This window comes from Sus scrofa, chromosome 10, assembly GCF_054392235.1.
Source record: "Sus scrofa isolate SSC_HxYL_T2T_F1_AM1 chromosome 10, Sscrofa_HxYL_maternal_Yorkshire_Landrace_v2.0, whole genome shotgun sequence".
Taxonomy (NCBI): Eukaryota; Metazoa; Chordata; class Mammalia; order Artiodactyla; family Suidae; genus Sus; species Sus scrofa.
In genome coordinates, this window is record NC_139392.1 from 69705729 (window position 1) to 69728815 (window position 23087).

A 23087-nucleotide genomic window follows, 5' to 3' on the forward strand; every position below is an offset into this window, starting at 1 on the left:
CAGAGCATGTGGCGTTCCCCAAGGGTGGAATCGGGTGATGGCTCTGAAACTGAGCAGGACCCTATGGGGCCTTCCCAGGTACAAATCCTTTCTATGTCCTCGGTTTCTTGTTTGTAGGAAATCACAGTATTTTCATGATAACAGATGTCAGACAGGTGTTAGTCTGAGTTAAAGCAATCCCAGTGGGGTTGAAGAAGGGGGAATAAAATGGAGACTCAAAAGATCTTGGTGAAGGATTCCCATCATGGCACAGTGGAAACAAATCCGACTAGGAACCATGAGGTGGCAGGTTGGATCCCTGGCCTCGCTCAGTGGGTTAAGGATCCGGTGTTGCTGTGAGCTGTGGTGTAGGTGGGCATCTACAGCTCCAATTCGACCCCTAGCCTGGGAATCTGCATTTGCCTCCAGTGCGGTCTTAAAAAAAAAGATCTTGGTGAAGATTAGATGTAGAATATGAAGAAATGGGAAGTCAAGTCACATTCCTGGGCTTTGGCTTGATTAACTAGATGGATTAAGTAGAAGGAAGAGCAGATTTAGATTTAAGTTTAGATTTAGAATGGCTGAATTGGAAGAGCACCTGGATGAAGATGTTACAGAGGCAACTGTATTTGGAGGTTTGTGATTCATGGCTCAGGGCTAAGCTAGGGGTATACATTTCCAACTGTTAGAGTCTAGGTGGAGCTGTAGGAAATGTGAGAATGTGACAACTAAGGAAATGAGTTGAATGAGAAGAGGGTAGAAGAAGGAGTACTAGACATTTCATTGGCGTTTAAGGAGTGCGATGGGGAAGTGGGACAAATAAACACAAAAAATAAAATAAAATAAACACACGAAAAAACAACATAAACACACACAAAAAAACACTGCTTCTTCTTTTATTTTTTGTGTTTATTTGTCCCACTTCCCCATCCCATTCCTTAAACGCCAATAGAAGTAGACTTGGAGGAAGTCGGGGAGAGAGGAAAGCACACTTTAGTGACTAAAAAGAAATAACTTTAGGAGGCAAGGATTGGTCTAAGTATGGTTCAGAGAGTTCAAGTATGATGAATAAAAATATGTCCATTGGATTTTGTGAACTGGAGGTTATTGGAGATGTTGGGAAGAGCTGTGGTGGAACAGGTTGGGGAGGGTAGAAACTAGATTTATTTTATTGTCTTTTGTCTTTTTAGGGCCACATCCACTGCATATGGAGGTTCCCAGGCTAGGGGTCGAGTCAGAGCTGTAGCCACTGGCCTAGCCACAGCCATAGCAATGCCAGATTTAAGCCATGTCTGTGACCTACACCACAGCTCATGGCAATGCCAGATCCTTAACCCACTGAGCAAGGCCAGGGATTGAACCTGCATCTTCATGGATGCCAGTCAGATTCGTTTCCCCTGAGCCACGATGGGAACTCATTTTATTTTTATTTTTTGGCTGTGCCTAGGGCTTGCAGAAGTTCCTGGGCCAAGCACTTAACCCGCACCACAGCAGTGAACTGAGCCAAAAGGTGACAACGCCAGATGCTTAACCCACGGAGCCACCAGTGAACTCCCTAGAAACTAGATGATAGTGAGTTGAAAGTAAATAACAGGTAAGGAAGTCGAGATGGTACATGCAGATTATTCTTTGGATTGTAAAATGAAAAAGATAAAGTAGGGGAAAACTGAAGTTAGAAAGGAAAGGGTGTGTTAAGGTAAGAAATTTCGTGAAGATGGAGTTCCCATCATGGCGCAGTGGAAGCAAATCCCACTAGGAACCATGAGGTTGTGAGTTCGATCCCTGGCCTCGCTCAGTGGGTTAAGGATCCAGCGTTGCCCTGAGCTGTGGTGTAGGTTGCAGATGCAGCTCAGATGTGACATTGCTGTGCCTGTGTCATAGGCCGGTATCACGAGCTCCTATTAGACCCCTAGCCTGGGAACTTCCATATGCCATGGGTATGGCCCTATAAAGACAAAAAAAAAGAAAAAAAAATTGTGACGAGATAGACTAATCAAATGAGTAAGTGATCACTCTTTCGACTCCGGAGTTAGAAATAATTAGGTTGAACTACTGCTCTGCCCCTTCCTGTCTATATAAGGTTAGGCAAATTGTAAAACCTCACCTTGGCACGGTTTTCCTATGGGTAATATGGGGATGATGATGATGGTGACAGTGATGACGAAAATGCTTACCTCATAGGTAGGCAGAGATCCCGGTTTTGTGGAACCGTGATGTTCACACAGTTTGGGGGGAAGTCTTTTAAAGAAAAGGAATGCAAAATTTTAAAAATTTAAATAATGCTTTGGATGACTTGTGCAATTGAATGCTTTGAAGTTTAAGGTTCATTAACCTCACAGCAAATCTTCCATTGCTCATAAAGTTTCGTCTCAGAGGATTAAACGCTATAGTGAAGTAGCCCTGCCTAACACCAGGCACCTAGAAAGGGCTCAATAAATGTTGATGTGATTATTATTTGAACCTCTGTATAAACTGATGGGTAGACCCTCTTGAGAGGGAGAGGCTGAGGATACAGGAGAGAGAGAGAGGGATACACACACACACACACACACACACACACACACACACACACAGAGGGAGGGAGGGAAACTGATAGAGTAAGAGCCAGGTAGAAATGAGATATTAGAAAAGAGACAGGCAAAGAGAATAAGGTTCCAGAGAGTAGAAGTTCTTAGGTTGATGAAAAGGAGGTTACAGGTATGTACAGATAGAGTTTTTAGGTGTATAGGAGCTCTTGATTGGCGTTCCCGTTGTGGCTCAGTGGTAACAAACCCGACTAGTATCCATGAGGATGCCGGTTTGATCCCTGGCCCTGCACAGTGAATTAAGGACCCAGCATTGATGTGAGTTTCAGTGTAGATTGCAAATGTGGCTTGGATCTGGTGTTGCTGTAGCTGTGGTGTAGGCCGGCAGCTGCAGCTCCGATTCGACCCCTAGCCTGGGGACTTCCAGATGCTGCAGGTGTGGCCCTAAAAAGCAAAACAAAGAAACAAACACCTCATGATTGATTGCCTCTTTTGTCTTTGGTTAGAGGCAAAAATCATCTGTGGTGCGTAGAAGAACCCATATTGATGATAGATTCCTTAAAAGAACACCTGTATGAGTTTCTCACTGTTGCCATAACAAATTATCACTCATGTGGTAGCTTAAGACAACACAAATTCAACATTTTATTTTATTTTATTATTATTATTATTTTTGTCTTTTTGCCATTTCTTGGGCCACTCCCATGTTATATGGAGGTTCCCAGGCCAGGGGTCAAATCGGAACTGCAGCCGCCGGCCTACGCCACAGCCACAGCCACAGCCACACGAGATCTGAGTCACGTCTGGGACCTACACCACAGCTCATGGCAATGCCGGATCCTTAACCCTCTGAGCAAGGCTAGGGATTGAACCCGCAACCTCATGGTTCCTAGTCGGATTCGTTAACCACTGAACCACGACAGGAACTCCAAATTTAACATTTTAAAGTCTGTAGGTCGGAGGTCCAAAACCCATTAGGGCTGTGTGCCTCCCGAGGGCGCGGGGGAGAATCTCTTCATTGCCTTTTCCAGCTGCTAGAGGCTGCCTGCCTCCCTTGGCTCATGACCACCTCACTCTGACCTCTGCTTCCATCATCACATCACCTTCAGCCTCCCTATTATAAGGACTCCTGTGATTACACTGAGTCCTCCAGGATAATCCAGATAATCATCTCCCCATTTTATGGATCCTTAACTTCATCTTATCTGCAAACATCCCTTTGCCATTCACAGGTTCCAGAGATCAGGATGTGAACATCTCTTTTAGGGGGAGAGAGAGCTCTTAGTCAACTTACCACATCATCTAGCTGAAACAATAATCCATTATTGATTGACTACTGACGGATGAAAAACATAAGCAACACAATAGTTTGTAAACTTCCCATGTGTATTCTGTTTGTCCTTTTAAAAAATTGTCCTCCCAATGTAAATAAACCTATTCAAGAATTCAAAAAAAAAAAAAAAAAAAAAAAAGGCAAAAGGAGTTTCCATCGTGGCGCAGCGGAAACGAATCCAACTAATAAACATGAGGACACAAGTTCAATCCCGGGCCTCTCTCAGTGGGTGAAGGATCCGGCGTTGCCATGAGCTGTGGTGTAGGTTGCAGATGCAACTTGGATCTGGTGTTGTTGAGACTGTGGTGTAGGCCTGCAGCTGTAGCTCCAATTTGACTTCTAGCCTGGGAACTTCCATATGCCTCAAGTGTGGCCCTAAAAAGAAAAAAAAAAAAAAAAAAAAAGAATAGTTCTAGTTCATTGTTATAATCTAAAAACCTTACATACGTAGTAGATAATCCTCTTTAATTCTGAGAGAACGTTTTCAGAAGAAATAGGCACAAGTATAAAATTATTCACAACGCTATTCGAAGAGGGAAATAGTTCCAGACAACTCAGAAAACAGTTAAATTATAATGATTACAACTAATCATCAATCATAACAAGTCATGATAATCAATAATAATTATATGCAATCATCTCTATGATTTATGTAAATTAATATATATGAAGGCAGAGATATGGGTACAGATAATGATGGTCCATAGAAAGCTGGAATTTTTTTTTTCTTTTCTTTTTTCCTTTTTTTTTTTTAAGGGCCACACCCTTGGCCCATGGAATTTCCCAGACTAGGGGGTCAAATTGGAGTTGTATCTGTAACCCTACACTGCAGCCTGCGGCAATGCTGAATCTCTAATCCACAGAGTGAGGCCAGGGATCAAACCTGCATTTTTACAGACATTATTTTGGGTTCTTAACCCACTGAGCCCCAAGGTGAACTCCTGGAATTTATTCCTTTCATTTATTTATTTTTTTCGGACGCCCCTCGGGATATGGAGCTCCTGGGCCAGGGATCAGATACGAGCTGTAGTTGAAATTTAAGCCGCAGCTTCCTTGACGCCTGATCCTTAACTCACTATTCCAGGCCAGGGATCTAACCTGTGTCCCAGGGCTCCCAGGATGCCACAGGTCCCACCAAACCCCAAGCGTTAAATACCTTTCATATCTACCCACTTCTCTTTCATTGTCTGGATTACTGGGTGGGTTTTTCTGGCTTTGTTCTTGTACCTTTGGAGTCCTTTTTCCACGATCACTTGACACAATCCTTTTTTTTGTTTGTTTGTTTTGTTTTGGGCCATGCCTATGGCATGGAAAAGTTCCCAGACCAGGGACTGAACCCGAGGCACAACAGTGAAAACATCAGATCCTTAACCCAACGAGTCAGGGAGGAACTCCTGATGTGACAGTTTAAAAATGTGATATGAATCTGAGCTTGCTACTCTCCTGCTCTGTAGCTCTTTAATGACTTGCCATTGGCCTTAGGATCAAGTGCTTCCCTACTTACCAGGGCTGCTAATAGGAATCTTCAAAAGTAAGGCCTGAGTTCTCTCTCTAAACTATTTTCTTGCCTCTCAATCCTTCATATACTATATACCAATTTTGCACATGACAGTTCTTCCTGCCTGGAACATTCTCATCTTGGCCCTTTTCCCTCTCCTCCCCCAGTGTCCCTCACAACGCCTGCCTGGCTAATCCATTTTTTGGTTTTCATGTAACCATTGCTTCTTGGAGCCCCTTTCTCCTTTCTGGGAGTTTTTTTGTGCTCTTTGATTCATTTTAGATTAAATTAAATTAGATTTTCTTACTGTTTCCTGTTCCTTGCACCCCATATTTCCCCAGTTTTAACATTCGTCATATCTTTAACTGCTTATTCATTTTTTCTCCTCCCAAAAGAGACCATGGACTCTACGAGGTCAGTTGACTGTGGTTTCTCTGGCTGCTGTGCCTAAGTACCCAACACAATGCTTCTTGCTTACTGACCCTAAATAACTATTTGCTGGATAGGAATTATAAATTACACGTATTCATTCATTTATTTATCCTTAAATATTTACCAAGTGCTTAATGTATGCTAAGGCTGGGGCTACAAAGGTAAGTTAAGAGTGACGAGGAACTTCATGTTAGCATTCATGTAGTGTAACTGTGTAGTTATTTGAGTGCCACTGTGACCACTTTTTTCACGTGCCCATAGTGCCAGGCCAGGGGTAGCTGAAGACAAAGGGTGACTAACATCAATGGGCTGAATCGTTTTGTCCACTAAGTTGTTCAGGGCTTCCTCAGTGGTGGGTGCCTTCTGTCTACACACATGCCTCTATCCAAGATCTTGTCTCTGGCCTTTCTATTTTCTTCCATGCCCTTGATCGGCAGGCAGAGCTGCCACCCAGGAGTCCATGTCCATTCTCATTTTGAGCCACTTCCTCCATGCCCAATGGGTAAGCAGATACACTGCTCACAGATTCTCTCATTAGGGGAAAATCTTCTTTGACACGGTCATTCAAGACCCCCCTAACTATGACTAGAGTCCAGCTACAATCTAGTTTTGTCTTCTACCCATATACCTAGGCAACCAATATGAAAGCAATCTGTAAACTTTTCTTCTTGTTCAGCAGGTAGTACAGGAGTCCCCAGAGCTGTAGATGTGAGCTGAGGGAGAAGCATGGGTACAACTGTGGTGGGTGACGTAGGGGTGCATGTCCCCTCCTTTTGTAGATTGCTCCTACCCTCTCCTCCTGTTCAGGCTCTGAGAGTTATTTCAGCTCTGGGAGTTTGCTTTTACTCATTTGTTAAAAAGATAATGATAACCACTCTCCAGAGCTGCTGAGTTGAATAATGTCTGTAAGTGAAAGTATTTTCTATAGAACCTGGCTGGTGTATCATAGAAAATACGTATAATACTTTTTTTTTTTTTTGCTTTTTAGGGCCGCACCCTTGGCACATGGAAGTTCCCAGGATAGGGGTCCAATCCCAGCTACAGCTGTCGGCCTACACCACAGCTCAGAGCAACCTTGGATCCTTAATTCACTGAGTGAAGCCAGGGATTGAACCCACATCCTCATGGGTCCTAATGGGGTTTGTAACCTGCTGAGCCACACCTGGAACTCCAGCAATACACTTTAAAAAACATCTCCGTGTGAGATTTAAAGACTTAAGAAAAAACTTTTCCTGGAGTTCCCGTTGTGGCTCATCGGTTAACGAACTGACTAGGATCCATGAGGATGCCTGGCCTTGGTCAGTGGGTTAAGGATCCAGTGTTGCTGTGAGCTGTGGTGTAGGTTACAGATGCAGCTCAGATCTCCTGTTGCTGTGGCTGTGGAGTAGGCCATCAGCTGTAGCTCGGATTCTACCCCTAGCCTGGGAACTTCCATACGCTGAGAGTGCGACTCTAAAAATAAAAAGCAAAAAACAAACTTTCTCTGCAGTTATTACTACCGTGTTAATTACTGTGGTAGCTGCAAAAAACACTAATTCTCAGAGACAGGAGGATTATTTTTATTTTCCTGTTCAATCATAGGAAACTTTCTTTAGGTCTCTTCTCCCTTTGAATCTTTCCTTCTCTGTAACACAAAATTACGCCAAAGGTCTCCGAGACTTTTAAAGTATAAATCAACTACCATACAGGTAACTGTTAGCTTTATTCAACTAATTGTAAAAACCGCCTCTGCGTTTTAGTTTCACCGGAGCACTCATGGATATTGAAATACCATTAACCCACCTGTTATAAATTTGACTAATGTTGTTTATTCACAGCTGAAGGCAGATCAGCGAGCCTAAGAGAAGCAAGGTAGTTTACTAAAATCAAAGAGTGGCTGCTAAGTCCAAATAAACTCTGGTTTTCATCCGTTCACCTAGCAGGTAACTGACCCCTCACCTAATTCAGGCCCCCAGGACTCAACCCTCCCCACCTGCCCCGGCGTCCAGCTCTCCCCGCCCAGGAGTTTACTCTCAGTCTGTTTACTCTCCTGGGCAGCGCCCCACCTCCTCCTAAAGCCCCGCCCAGCCAGTCTTGCTGCACGTGGACGCACCGTAGGCGGAGCTGGGAAGCTCCGGAGACGTGACGTAGCGGCAATTGACGGCTGTGGATTGGCGAGCAGGGGAAGGAGGGGAGGGACGCGTCGCCGGAAGTGACGCATTCCAGAAGCGGCTTTCTCCAGAGACGCTGAGAGCGCGGTTTTGGAAGAAGCATAAGTTGGGTTTGTCTGAGTTTGCGTCAGCCTGGTTTCCTGCTCTATCTAGTTTGGAGAGGATTCACTCCGCACGGCTTTTTTCCCCTTCTGCAACCTGAGTGGCGTGGCCGCGTAGTGATTTCCGTGAGCGTTGCTAAAGTGGGACCTAGGTCGTGTTCAGGGCAGGTGAGAAGCCGCTCAGACGCCGCTCTAAACTGGCTGAGTTAGAGAAACCTTGGAGGTTCCTCCGCGTTTCCAGCGTGAACCTGGCGCGAGCGGGGCGCTGGGGTCCCGGCGGTGCGGGGGATTCAGCGCCCATACGTTTGTTATAATTCGGAGAGAAAAACCACTGGCATTTCTCTTGGAGGAGGAGTACTAAGCGATAGGAACATGTCTGTTTTCCCTATAATAACGTTGAGACTTGAAAACTATCTTAAAGCGGGCTTTCTGAATGAGAAGGTAGGTCAAACAAGTTACATAATATTTGCGAAAATTCATGGAGAAGTAGAAAAATCTAGAAATCAAATGTTTACAGCCGTTTTTTCTTACTGCTGGTCTTTCTTAAGGTAGAATAAATGCTAATATCTTTGTGCAGTTATTGAACTAATGCTTTGCATGCTAGGAAGTGAATAGGGTGTATGTTTTAACGCTTAGGACCGAGAAAGAAGGGAGGGGAAAAAGCGTTTTTGTGCCTAGTGGTAGGCGTGCACCGGAGAGGTTATAAGGATGAGCAGAAAAAGATTCCTGTTCTCTAGAGCTTTTAAATCCTGTGGGGAAGAAACACCTGTGCACGTTCAGCGCCTGAGCTGGACCTCAGGTGGAAGAGGTACTATAATTTCAGTGAGTGCTTTTAAAAAAATTTTTTTTATTGAAGTATAGTTAACTTAGGTGAGTTTTTCTGAAATGTCAGTACGTGTGCTAGGTCATTTGCAGACCTTCACGTTTTCACATTTTTTTTTTTTTTTTTTAATTGGAGTGTAGTGGACAGCAGACCTTTACGTCTGGATCTTAGCAGTCTTTTTTTGGGGAAGAGACTGCCTTCCCATTTTCATAGCTCAGAGAACCGAGGGTCGAAGGAGACGTTACTGAATCAAATTGACGCTCCTCTCCTGTTAGTGTTGGAATCTGAAGGCACAGCGCTCAGGTTCAATGGGAAAAGGGCTAGATGTGGAACCCCCTGCTCCCCGATTTGTGGCCCAGGGCTTTGAGGAAATTTCACTTAACCTTGATTTCCTTTGTGAAATTTGAGGACGGTTAACAGTAGTAAATTTCCAAGGTTGTTTTAAGGAGTAATCATTAAGTGCAAGCACCTAGCATCGTTTTGGCGCATACTAAGCCCTCAGCAAATGTTCCTTGTGTGTGGTGCTGGCAGGGCCTAGCCAGAAGTGCACAGTGAATGTTGATTGTCTTTGATTGCCAAGCTCGTGGTCTTTCCACCTTACCATCCTGCCTGTAGGCAGGTTTGTATTTTCCAATCTTTGGTTGTCTATCCAAAGTAAAGCGTCATTATTGTTACTCATTTTCAAAGGTGTAGCCGTGACTTGTGGATTTAATTTCTACATTTATTTCCCAAGATTTCGTTAAGGGTCAAGACAGTATGGAAAGAGAAAGTATCTCAATTTCAAAGAACTTCAAGTATGAGGAGTGTATCTAGATAAAGAGAGGCATTCATCAGTTTTTTTTTCCCCCAGTAATTTTTAAATTTTTTTTTTTTTTGTCTTTTGTCTTTTTTGTTGTTGTTGTTATTGTTGCTATTTCTTGGGCCGCTCCCGCGGCATATGGAGGTTCCCAGGCTAGGGGTTGAATCGGAGCTACGCCAGAGCCACAGCAACTCGGGATCCGAGCCGCGTCTGCAACCTACACCACAGCTCACCGCAACGCCGGATCGTTAACCCACTGAGCAAGGGCAGGGACGGAACCCGCAACCTCATGGTTCCTAGTCGGATTCGTTAACCACTGCGCCACGATGGGAACTCCCCCAGTAATTTTTAAAATGGTTAACATTGTTTTATAAAAGAGGAATCAAATTCTTTCTTTGACACCACTTCTGTCTCAAACCAACTTTATAATTTTACAAGAAGAAAAACCACCCCTTCAAAGGTGATGGAATATTTAGTTAAAAAAAAAAAAAGACCTTGAGAAAGTAGTAATATTTTTAAGCTAGTGGATTATTAGATTGGCAGTTGGTTTATGAAGATTCTGGGAGGCAGGGTATAGTCAGAGATGACAAAAAAGGCTGAAATGTGTGTCTTTAAAAGCTTCAGTTAATTATAAGGAAAGTTGAGCCTTTGTAAGTATTTCTTATAGGTATCTTGCTACCTATCTTTTTGGACAATAGCTATTTGTTACATTTAATAATCATATTAAAAATTAAAAAATAATAATACCATATTAAAAAGCTGATGTGGGTGGTCTTTGGGTGACAATGTCACCCAAGTGTTACTTGTTCAAATATTGATGTTTTAAAAGGTTACTGGAGTTCCCGTCGTGGCGCAGTGGTTAACGAATCCGACTAGGAACCATGAGGTTGCGGGTTCGGTCCCTGCCCTTGCTCAGTGGGTTAACGATCCGGCGTTGCCGTGAGCTGTGGTGTAGGTTGCAGACGCGGCTCGGATCCCGAGTTGCTGTGGCTGTGGCGTAGGCCGGTGGCTACAGCTCCGATTCAACCCCTAGCCTGGGAACCTCCATATGCCGCGGGAGCGGCCCAAAGAAATAGCAAAAAGACAAAAAAAATAAATAAAGAAATAAAAGGTTACTAACCAGTTTGCTCTAGGATATGAGGTTACTAGTTCTGCAGAAGTGATATAACACGAAGTAGAGTGAAATCCTGAATTTACATGAATAAATGTAGCAGATATGTTCAAAATGCTAATAATTCTTTGAAGTTGAGGCAGTGTTTTTCTGAGCTGTTCTTGTTGGGCATTTTATTAGGTGTTTGTTGGAGTAACGGACGTATTACCATTCCCTTAGTGTTATTTATTTTTTGGCTGTGCCCAGGGCATGTGGAAGTTCCCAGTTCAGGGATCGAACCTGCGCCACAGAGGCCACCTGAGCTGCTGCAGTGACAACTCGGTGCATATTGCTTGAGGGTAATACTTTGATATAAGTATCAAAGATACTTTGATAATAAGTATCTTTTTTTTTTTTTTTCTTTTTAGGGCTACATGTGTGACTTATGGAAGTTCCCAGGCTAGGGGTCAGATTAGAGCTGCAGTTGCCAGCCTATGCCACAGCCACATGTCTTTGATCTGTATACCACATCTCACAGCAATGCCAGATCCTTAACCCATGGAACCCACATCATGGATACCAGTTGTGTTTGTTAGCACAATGGGAACTCCAGGTATCTTAAATTATAAAAGGTAATGCCAAACTGTTTTCCAAAGTAGTTCTGCCAACTTGCATTCCCACCAGAAGGATTTTGATAGTTGCTTTCTTTTGACATTGTTGAAAAAAGGTGGTATAACATCACTTTTAAGTTAACATTGTGGTCTATAAGTGATAGACTTGTGCTTAAGTTAGTATTTCTCTGGTTATTAATGATGTTGAGCACTTTGTTATATGTGCTCAACATACACTGCTGGCATTTGTTGTGAACTCTCTGTACAAGTCTTTTGTCCATCTTCCTATTTTTTTTTTGTCTTTTCTTTTTAGGGCTGCACCCTCGGCATATGAAGGTTTCCAGGTTAGGGGTCAAATCGGAGCTGTTGCCACTGGCCTACACCACAGCCACAGCCACGCTAGATCCTAGCCGTGTCTGTGACCTACACCACAGCTCATGGCAGCGCTGGATCCTTAACCCACTGAGCGAGGCCAGGGATCCAACTGAAACCTCGTGGTTCCTAGTCGATTTGTTCCCGCTGTGCCATGACGGGAACTCCCATCTTCCTATTGAATTGTCAATTTTTTCTTATTGTGCAAATTTATTCATGTGTTCTCAATAACAGTCCTTTGTAATATGTGGATCCTTAGCCTGCTGTGCCACAGCAGGAACTCCACTGTCCCTCTTTGTGTTATCAACACATAAGCAATACAGAAAAATGAAATGGATCAAAGGATTGCTGCCTGATGGTTCATGAATTGAAACAAATGTATATGTATATATTCTGTTAAATATTTTTAATTCTTATAATGAAATTGAAACATTGTTCTTTTCTTTCAGATTGTATCTGCTTTTGGTAAACAAGAAGCAGAAAGGAAGTTTGAAACTCTGTTGCAAAACTTGTCCCATCCTCCATCATTCACAACTGTCAGAGAAAATACGCATTTAGCCTCAGTACAACATGTGAAAAATCTGTTATGTGATGAACTTCAGAAGGTTTGTGCAGATTTTATTAAGTGGTAGTTGATTTACAATGTGTTAATTTCTGCTGTATAGCAAAGTGATTCAGTTATATGTATATATACATTCTTTTTTATGTTCTTTCCATTATGATTTATTTCAGAATAATGAATATAGTTCCCTGTGCTAAACAGTAGGACCTTGTTTATCCATTCTCTATATACTAGTTTGCCTCTGCTAATCCCAAACTCCCACTATCCCTCTCTTACCCACCCTCTACCTTGGCAACCACAAGTCTGTTCTCTATGTCTATGAATATGTTTCTGTTTCATAGATATGTTCATTTGTGTCCTGTTTTAGATTCCACATATAAGTGATATCATATGGTATTTGTTTTTCTCTGATTTTTTAACATTTATTAACTTATTGTTAAAGTATAATTGATTTACAGTGTTGCGGAAACTGCAAAAAATTGGCAGTGGAAGGAGACAAACAGCACTCGGAGATATGGAAAAGCAAGGTTTATTCAGCACCGGTGCGGGCTCAGAGGCGTCACCTCCAGAGTCTGAGCACCAGGTCTTTTGTTCTCAGTAACTTTTATACACTACAAGGTCTTGATTTTCCCATGTAAGCATCCCGGACCTCCCCCCATCCCCAATCAGACAGTGTTCTTCCCTAAGAAACTGAGCGAGCAAGGTTACAGAAGTGGAACTGATAAGCAATGTTGGGTACATGATTAGCAGGGCTGCTGGCTTGGACAGAGGGCACACAGTTGTGACATTATTACAAGAAGGGTGGTCTAGTGACGAGCATAGCTGGAAAGGCTTGCAGCTGCCTTCTTAGCCAAGGTGGGGGGGTTGTTCTTTAGTTAAAACTCTATTTCATTCCCCCCTCTTGATGTTCAGGGTGCATCTGCACTCTTTAGAGATCATCATCAGTCATAACCCTTTGGTAGCCTCTGATAAATAGCAGGTGGGAGGCTGTTTTTCCTTCAACCATGGTTCTTATAAAACCTTTTATAATATTTATCAGGAGAGGTACAAGGCAGGGAATAAGTAGGCACCCTGCGAATATAACCATGATTATTCCGACCATTGTCTTAATTCCTCCCAACCAAGAGAACCATTTACCAAAGAGACTGTCTGCATCCCATCCTTTCCAAGTTTGTACAGGCACATGGGCAAGTTTAGTCATGCAGTCAGCAATTTCTTCTATCACCTCTCTGGTGTCATCTATTTGTAGACAGCAATTACTTAAATTTTCCACAAACCCCTCCTTCAGAAGCAAATAATCCAAGGCCAAGTGATTTTGGTAGATTGCACTGTACATTTTAGTTTGTTGTTGGGCCAATATAGTCAAGGCCCTTGCAGTGTCATTTGTTATAAGTTCCAAAACCGCCTGTAGTCTGATGATGTGGTTCAGCATATAGATAGGGGTGCGATATTCCCAAGAGCCATCCTCTGCCCAGGTGGCAGGCCCAAAATATTGAATTATCCGTTCCAGGGGCCATTCATCATCTTTCCAGTCTCCAATTTGGAGAGCCATCCAGTCTCTCTGGGCACCCTGTGCCCTATATATATAGGAACTCCCAGTTGCTGCCCTAGTGATAGTGGGAGCAGGAAGAAGGAAGGTCTGATGGTTTCCAGTACACATGCCCCAGCCCAATTCGGGGGGAGTATGGAATAGGCTGTTTTTTCCATAAATCCAATATATGATCCCTTTGGTGCCCGCCACTGGATATTAGCACTGATATCTTCTCATGCCTGTCGGAGGTGGGCTCTGAGCGGTTGGAGGATGACCACCACTGAGTCTTCTGGGCAGTCAGATTATAATACCTTAGGCCTAAACATGTTAGGCTTCCAACTGAAACATTAAACCGTCCTCCCCGCCTCGCAAGACAATTTCTCCCTATAATAGCAGTTCTGAGGAGCCATACCCCATTGGTGAGTTGGGGTATGCAGTCTCATTATGAGGCTCTAATGGGTCCAGTTCTCTGGCTGGCCAAGGCCAGTGGTCTCCTGTGTTCGTTCCCCTGCGTACATAGCAAGAGGAGACCTTGAGAGTTTGTGCAGTAGTTTCTGCCAGGGCTAAGAACAAGTTCTTAGTTGTGGCTGGAATGGGAGGTGGGGTGTTTCTTATCTCTTCATAAAAGGAATGAAAGACCCTGTGAGAGGCAGCTTGGAGCGCAAGAGGGCAAACGTGATTCTCTGGAAATGTAGCACAGCTCCAGGGTCAAGGCCTCTTCCGTCAATGTGAATGCTTATTTTGAAACCCTCCTTCCATTTGGGTTCACTGGAATTGAAAATAGTGAAATTAATTGGGCTTTAGTCTGACAGTCTGGAGGGGCTATACCCTTTTGAAAGCTGTTTTGTCTCCCTTATTCCAGGTTGCCCAGGCCACGCAGCTCCAGGAAGTGCATTCCTGGCAACTGCTCCAGGTGGTCCCCCAGCACATATATTTATGCTGGAGCCTATATTCTCTTTCCCATGATGGGCTTCCACATGGTCTAGTAGAAGTCCATGACCCATTCATAGCTTCACAGGCATCAAAAAGTATTGAAACTGGTAACTTGGGGTCGGTATTGTGGGTCTGATTTATTAGCTGCCCTGATTTATGAGAGCGCCGGACTTCTAACCATTACTCAGTTGGTGAGTATCGTGGATCAAAGTAAGTATATTGGTTCCCCCCATTGACAGATAGAATAAGTGGTCCTGTTGTGAGTACAACTTTCGTGAATTTCTCTGGAACAGGAGAAATGAGTGGAGTAAAGCAAAGTCCATGTAACCCCTTGATCTGATCGGGTCACTGGAATGCATGGGTCACATGAGGAAATGGATCCTGGCAGAACCAAAGGGGACCAGATTAACAGCAACAGGCAGCAAACATACATGTTGGTCATAAGACAACAGTATGTAACAGTAAGAAAGTCTCTTGTGGAAGGTAGGTAAGGCAGTTTATTTTACCAGGCAGCGGATTTCTCAAGCTTCAGCTGTGCGTTGACTGACCAGTTTCTGGTGTGGTCAGAGCAGGGCTTTGAGATCTTCATCTCCTCCTCTGTATTGTCAGGTGAAGAGGTCTCTCCGGATCGAGGGCAGTCTCCCACTCTCCACGGTCATCAGGTACGCTAGCCGGTTTAACTCTGGAATGATGGATCCAAGCGTCTATTCCTGTTACTTTAAGAGCAGTGGGGGTAGTTAGAATTACAGTATAGGGGCCCTTACATACCGGCCTCAAAGGCTCCTTTTTCCACACCTGGTCCCCCGGCTTGTGGGGGTGAACTGGTATACCTAAGGACACAGGTATTTTGTCTGTGACCCATTTATGTATCTGAGAAATAGTGAGTCCCAGTCCTTGTAATTGTTTAGGTAATTCCAAGTCTCCCAACTTCCTGGTGTTTCCTTTTAAACTGAGTAGTGGAGGTGGCCTCCCATATAAGATTTCAAATGGCAAGAATCCTATTCCCGCTCAGGGTGAACATCTCACTTTTAGGAGGGCCACTGGCAACATGTCTACCCAGGGCAAGCCGGTTTCCTGACATAACTTTGCCAGTGTCTGTAAGGGTCCGGTTCATGTGTTCTACTTTCCCTGAACTTTGAGGGCGATAAGCAGAATGTTGTTTCCATCAGATGTGTAAAGCTTTTGCCACCTGTTGTACTGTTTCAGCCACAAATGCCGGTCTGTTATCTGGCCCGATGGTCAGAGGCATTCCATATCTGGGAATAATGTCTCTCAGGAGTGCCTTGGTTACTTCCCTTGCCTTTTCAGTTCGGGTAGGGAAGGCTTCTACCCATCCTGAAAAAGTACAGATAAAAACTAGTAAATATTTGTACCTCTTACTAGGGATGACCTCAGTGAAGTCCACTTCCATATCCTCAAATGGGGACAGTCCACAGTGTTGTGCCCCAGCTGGTCTGTGGGGCCCCTGGCGGGCATTATTCTGCAAACAGGTTATGCATCTTTGGGAGACAGAGGAACAGAGTGCAGGAGGATGAGCAATGAGATAGTAGTGGCCCAGTAGGGTCTCTAAGGCAGTTTTGCCCATGTGGGTTAGCTCGTGTTGTTGGTGGGCTAGTTTGTAGGCCAGCTGTTCTGGAACATAAACTCGGTGGTCCCGTGTGACCCACCATCCCGTCTTAGTTTTAGTTCCTCCTTCCTCCCTTATCCATTTTTCTTCCTCTGGAGAATATCTGGGGACTGCTGGCACTTCTGGGGCCAGCAAGACCTTAGGTTTGTCTGGCCGTTGTCCCTGGGCTGCCTGTCTGGCAGCTGCATCAGCACTATGGTTTCCTTTTGTCACTGGGTCGTCTCTCCTTTTGGTGGCCTTTACAGTGGATAACTGTAACTGCTTTAGGTTCCCATACTGCCTCTAGGAGCTTTAAGATTTCAGCCTGGTTTTTAATCCCTTTTTCTTTAGCAGTGAGGAGTCCTCTTTCTTTATATAAGGCTTCATGAACATGCAAAGTTGCAAAGGCATACCGTGAGTTGGTGTAGATATTAACTTGCTGGTCTTGGCTGAGCTCCAGTGCTCTGATTAAGGCCCATAATTCTGCTCTCTGTGCTTACCAGCCTTGAGGAAGCACCTCTGCTTCTATCACTTTTAAGTCAGATACCACAGCGTATCCTGCCATTCTTTTTCCATCCTCCATAAAGCTGCTGCCATCAGTATATAAAATCAGGTCAGGGTTTTGGAGTGGTTTATCAGTCAAGTCAGGCCTGCTGGAAAACACCTCATCTAGTACCTCCAGGCAGTTATGGTCTGGGGGCCCCGCTTCATCTGGCAGAAAAGTGGCTGGGTTCAGAGTTTGTACAACCTCCAGTTTTACCCATGGATTTTCACATAGTAACCCTTGAGACTGGGTCATTTGTGCATGTGTGAGCCGGTGGTGGCCCCTGGTATCCATCAGGGTTACAACTGAGTGTGGGACTTTAACCTTGAGGTTTTATCCCAGAGTCAACTTGTCAGCCTCTTTCACCAACAAGGTGGTAGCTGCCAGCGCTCGGAGACAGGGAGGCCATCCGGCCGCAACTGAGTCAATTTGTTTAGGCAGATATGCCACTGGCCTCTGCCAAGGCCCAAATTTTTGAGTTAAGACTCCCAAAGCCATCCCATTTTTCTCATGAACAAAAAGGTTAAATTTTCTGGTTATATCAGGAAGTCCCAAGGCTGGAGCCTCAATGAGTTTGGTTTTGATTGTCTGAAATGCTGCCTCCTGGCTTGCTCTTCATTCAAGGGGAGCCTTTTTTTCTTCTTTTAGAGCCTCATACTGAGGCCTGGCCAAGTCTGAAAACCCGGGGATCCACATCTGGCAGAATCCTGCTGCCCCTAGGAACTCACGAACCTTCCGGCGGGTGGTAGGGACAGGAATGGCACAAACTCCCTGCTTTCTTTTGGTCCCCAGCATTCGTTGGCCCTGCATGATGTTAAAGCCCAGATACTTGTTTTTTTACAGATTTGTGCGTTTTTCTTTGATACCTGATGCCCTGCCTCCATCAGTAGGGAAAGGAGAGCTCTTGTTCCCTCTAGGCATTGAGCCTCCGTGGTACCAGCTAGTAAGAGGTCATCAACATACTGTAGCAAAACACAGCCCAGTTTTTGTCCAGGAAATTCAGCCAGGTCAGCAGCTAGGGTGCCGCTAAAAAGAGTGGGAGAGTTTTTGAATCCTTGTGGGAGTCTAGTCCAGGTGAGCTGTTCCTTTGTCCCTGTATGTGGGTTTTCCCACTCAAAAGCAAACAAGGGCTGACTGGCGGGCGCCACCCAGAGGCAGAAAAAGGCGTCTTTTAAGTCCAGGCAAGTAAACCACTCAGCAGTGGAGGGGATCAGCTCTAACAGTATACGGGTTAGGGACGGACGGGTGTAATGTGACTGTTGTTTCATTTATGGCTCTTAAGTCCTGAACTGAGCAGTAGTCCTGTGTTCCTGGTTTTTTTATGGGCAGTAAAGGGGTGTTCCAAGGGGACTGACATTTTATTAACAGTCCGTGCTGAAGCAGCCTATCCAGGTGAACCTGGATTCCCAGTTGAGCTTCTCTGGGAATTGAGTATTGCTGTAGCTTTACTGGTTGAGCTCCAGGTTTTAGATCAATTAAGACAGGAGCATGGCGTTTTGCCAGTCCTGGTGGGTTTCCTTTAGCCCAAACCAATGGGTATTTAGTCTCTAGTTCTGGGGGAATGGTCCCCATCTCTGAAGGGGAAGAGTACAAGCGCCATTCCTCTTCCCTTTTTACAGCAAGAGCCATGATTAAAGGAGAGGGATTCTGTCAATTTGAGTTGGGCCGATCCATCCATAGAAAAGGAAATTTGTGCCCCCATTTTAGCCAGCGGGTCTCTTCCTGTCAGGGGGACTGGGCAGTCAGGCAGGTAAAGAAATTAATGTATTACTTCATGGCCTCCTAATCGACATCGTTGAGGACCACAGAAGGGCCTGTGGGTTTGGTTACCTGTGGCCCCAACGATGGTGGTTTCTTTCCCCGAGAGGGGAGCTACAGGTTGTGTAACCACAGAAAGTTCGGCACCTGTGTCAACCATAAAGTCTATGGGGTGGCCCCCTACTTGAATTTTGACCATAGGCTCTCGGGGGCCCAGTTGGAGAGAGCCTGGTCCCCCCAATCAGACTCAGCTAGGCCAATCAGGTTGGTGCTGAATGACTCAGATCTGTACTGGCCAGGTGGGGCCTTGGTCTTTTCTTCAGGACGGTTGGGGCATTCATTTTTCCAATGTCCCTTTTCTTTGCAGTAAGCGCATTGGTCATGTTCCAGGGGACTCCTTTTCCCTGGTCTTGGGCCTTGTCCCCTACGGGGTGGTCCCACTGGGGGCACCGGTTTTGACAGGGTGGCCGCCAGAAGAGTCACCTCTTGTTTCATTCTCTTTTCTGCATCATGGGGGGCCACCTGGTCTCGGTTAATAAAAACCTTGTTGGCTATTTCCAACAGTTCAGTAGCATTCTTTCCTGCAAATCCTTCTAATTTCTTTTTTTTTCTTCATTTTTTTTTATTAAATGAATTTATCACATCTGTAGTTGTATAATGATCATAACAATCTGATTTCACAGGATTTCCATCCCACAGCGCAAGCACAGCCCCCCACCCCCCAAACTGTCTCCTCCGGAGACCATAAGTTTTTCAATGTCTGTGAGTCAGCATCTGTTCTGCAAAAAAGTTCCGTCTGTCCTTTTTTCAGATTTCACATGTCAGTGAAAGCGTTTGATGTTGGTGTCTCATTGTATGGCTGACTTCACTTAGCATGATAGTTTCTAGGTCCATCCATGTTGGTAAAAATGCTGGTATTTCATTCTTTTTAATGGCTGAGTAATATTCCATTGTGTATATGTACCACATCTTCTTGATCCACTCCTCTGTTGATGGACATTGAAGTTGTTTCCATGTCTTGGCTATTGTAAATAGTGCTGCAATGAACATTGGAGTACACGCGTCTTTGCGAGTCCTGGTTTTCTCTGGATAGATGCCCAGAAGTGGGATTGCTGGATCAAATGGCAGTTCTATGTTTAGTTTTCTGAGGAATCTCCATACTGCTTTCCACAGTGGTTGCACCAATTTCCAATCCCACCAACAGTGTACTAGGGTTCCTTTTCCTCCACACCCTCTCCAGCACTTATTATTTGTAGACTTTTGAATGATGGCCATTCTGGCTGGTGTAAGGTGGTACTTCATCGTGGCTTTGATTCGCATCTCTCTAATAATGAGTGAAGCTGAACATCTTTTCATGTGTTTCTCAGCCATCTGTATGTCTTCTTTGAAGAATTGCCTGTGTAGATCTTCTGCTCATTTTTGGATGGAGTTGTTTTTTTTTTTGGTGTGGAGCTGCAGAAGTTGTTTATAAATTTTGGAGATGAATCCCTTGTCAGTCGATTCAATTGCAAAGATTTTCTCCCGTTCTGTGGGTTGTCTTTTTGTGTTGTTTAGGGTTTCCTTTGCTGTGCAGAAACTTTGAAGTTTGAGTAGGTCCCGTTTATTTTTATTTATATTGTCAATACTCTAAGAGGTGGGTCTGAGAAGATGTTACTGTTGTTTATGTCAGAGAGTGTTTGGCCTATGTTTTCCTCTAGGAGTTTGATAGTGTCGTGTCTTATATCTAGGTCTTTAATCCATTTGGAGTTTATTTTTGTGTATGGTGTTAGGGAGTGTTCTAATTTCATTCTTTTCCATGTGGCTGTCCAGTTTTCCCAGTACCACTTACTGAACAAGCTGTTCTTTCTCCATTGTATATCCTTGCTTCCTTTGTCATAGATTAGTTGGCTGTAAGTGCATGGGTTGAATTCTGGGCTTTCTATCCTGTTCCACTGATCTATATGTCTGTCTTTGTGCCAGTACCATGCAGTTTTGACGACTGTTGGTTTGTAGTATAGTCTGAAGTCCGGGAGCCTGATTCCTCCAGCTCCATTTTTCTTTTTCAGGATGTCTTTGGCTATTCTGGGTCTTTTGTACTTCCAAACAAATTTTAAAATATTTTGTTCAAGTTCTGTGAAAAATTTCCTTGGTAATTTGATAGGGATTTCATTGAATCTGTAGATTGCCTTGAGTAGTATAGTCATGTTGATAATATTAACTCTTCCAATCCACGAGCATGGTATATCTTTCCATCTCTTTGTGTCATCTTTGATTTCTTTCATCAGTGGCTTGTAGTTTTCAGATTACAGGTCTTTTGTTTCTTTAGGTAGGTTTACTCCTAGGTATTTTATTCTTTTGGATGCAATGGTAAACGAGATGCTTCCGTAATTTCTTTTTCTGCTTTTTCAGTGTTAGTATATAGAAACACTATCGATTTCTGTGTATTGATTTTGTATCCTGCAACTTTGCCAAATTCGTGGATAAGGTCTAACAGTTTTCTGGTAGAGTCTTTAGGATTCTCTAGGTATAGTACCATGTCATCTGAAAATAGGGATAGTTTTACTTCTTCCTTTCCAATTTGGATTCCTTTTATTTCTTTTACTTCTCTGATTGCTGTGGCTAGGACTTCCAGAACTATGTGGAAGAGTAGTGGCAAGAGCGGACATCCTTGTCTTGTTCCTGATCTCAGTGGGAATTCTTTCAGCTTTTCACCATTGAGAATGATGTTTGCTGTGGGTTTGTCGTATATGGCCTTTATCATGTTGGAGTATGTTCCCTTTATGCCCACTTTCTGAGGGGTTTTTATCAGAAATGGGTGTTGGATTTTGTCAAAAGGCTTTTTCTGCGTTTATTGAGAGGATCATATGGTTTTTATTCTTCAGTGTGTTAATGTGGTGTATCACACTGATTGATTTGTGGATATTGAAGAACCCTTGCATCCCTGGGATAAATCCCACTTGATCATGATGTACAATCCTTTTAATGTATTGTTGGATGTGGTTTGCTAATATTTTGTTGAGGATTTTTGCATCGATGTTCATCAGTGAAATTGGCCTGTAGTTTTCTTTTTTTGTGGAGTCTTTGTCTGGTTTTGGTACCAGGGTGACGGTGGCCTCATAGAATGAGTTTGGGAGTATCCCTTCTTCTGCAATTTTTTGAAATAGTTTCAGAAGGAGAGGTGTTAGCTCTTCTCTAAATGTTTGATAGAATTCGCCTGTGAAGCCATCTGGTCCTGGACTTTTGTTTGTTGGAAAGTTTTTAAATCACAGTTTCAATTTCAGTTCTTGTGATGGGTCCATTCATCTTTTTTATTTCATCTTGGTTTAGTCTTGGAAGATTGTACTTTTCTAAGAATTTGTCCATTTCTTCTAGGTTTTCCATTTTATTGGCATGTAGTTGCGTATAGTAGTCTCTTATGATCCTTTGTATTTCTGTGGTGTCCATTGTTACTTCTCCTTTTTCATTTCTAATTTTATTGATTTGAGTCCTCTCTCTTGCTTGATAAGTCTGGCTAGGGGTTTATCAATTTTGTTGATCTTTTCAAAGAACCAGCTTTTTGTTTCAGTGATCTTTTCTTTGGTTTTCTTTGTTTCTATTTCATTGATTTCTGCTCTGATCTTTATGATTTCTTTCCTTCTACTAACTTAAGGTCTTGTCTGTTCTTCTCTCTCAAGCTGCTTTAGATGTAAAGTTAGCTTGTTTATTTGAGCTTTTTCTTGTTTCCTGAGGTGGGCTTGTATTGCTGTAAACTTTCCTCTTAGAACGGCTTTTGCTGCATCCCATAGGTTTTGGAGTGTGGTATCTTCGTTGTCATTTGCTGCTAGGTATTTTTTAATTTCCTCTTTGTTTTCTTCAGTGATCCATTGGTTGTTTAGTAGCGTGTTGTTGAGTCTCCACGTGTTTGTGTTTTTTGCAGTTTTTTTTTTCTTTTTCTTTTTTTATTTGTCTTTTTGCTATTTCTTTGGGCCGCTCCCACGGCATATGGAGGTTCCCAGGCTAGGGGTCGAATCGGAGCTGTAGCCACTGGCCTACACCAGAGCCACAGCAACGCGGGATCCGAGCCGTATCTGCAACCTACACCAGCTCATGGCAACGTGGGATCGTTAACCCACTGAGCAAGGGCAGGGACCGAACCCGCAACCTCATGGTTCCTAGTCGGATTCGTTAACCACTGTGCCATGACGGGAACTCCGCAGTTTTTTTTCTTGTTGATTTCCAGTCGTATAGCACTGTGGTCAGAAAAGACACTTGATATGATTTCAATTTTCTTAAAGTTACTGAGGTTGGATTTGTAGCCCAGGATATGGTCAATCTTAGATAATGTTCCATGTGCACTTGAGAAGAATGTGTATTCTGTTGCTTCTGGATCAGATGTCCTATAAATATCTATTAAGTCCATCTGGTTTAATGCTTCATTCAGGGCCTGTGTTTCCTTACTGATTTTCTGTCTGGTTGATCTGT

General features: G+C 43.7%; 1 protein-coding gene across 43 annotated transcripts in view; it reads left to right on the plus strand.

Annotated features, from left to right (window-relative positions):
* The first annotated feature begins 7986 nt into the window (after positions 1-7986).
* The window catches only part of LOC102166590 (tRNA (cytosine(72)-C(5))-methyltransferase NSUN6), a 65842-nt gene continuing 50741 nt past the window's right edge, over positions 7987-23087 (plus strand). For 15 of the 43 annotated variants that reach the window (XM_084980146.1, XM_084980144.1, XM_084980147.1 and 12 more), the window contains exons 1-3: positions 7987-8459; positions 12163-12318; positions 15349-15401. In XM_084980146.1, coding sequence (XP_084836272.1) covers positions 8391-8459; positions 12163-12318; positions 15349-15401 — 278 coding nt within the window. In that variant the 5' untranslated portion in view covers positions 7987-8390. Of the gene's footprint in view, positions 8460-12162; positions 15223-15348; positions 15402-23087 lie in introns of those variants that run through there. The other 28 variants (XM_084980172.1, XM_084980169.1, XM_084980174.1 and 25 more) reach the window with 6 other exon arrangements.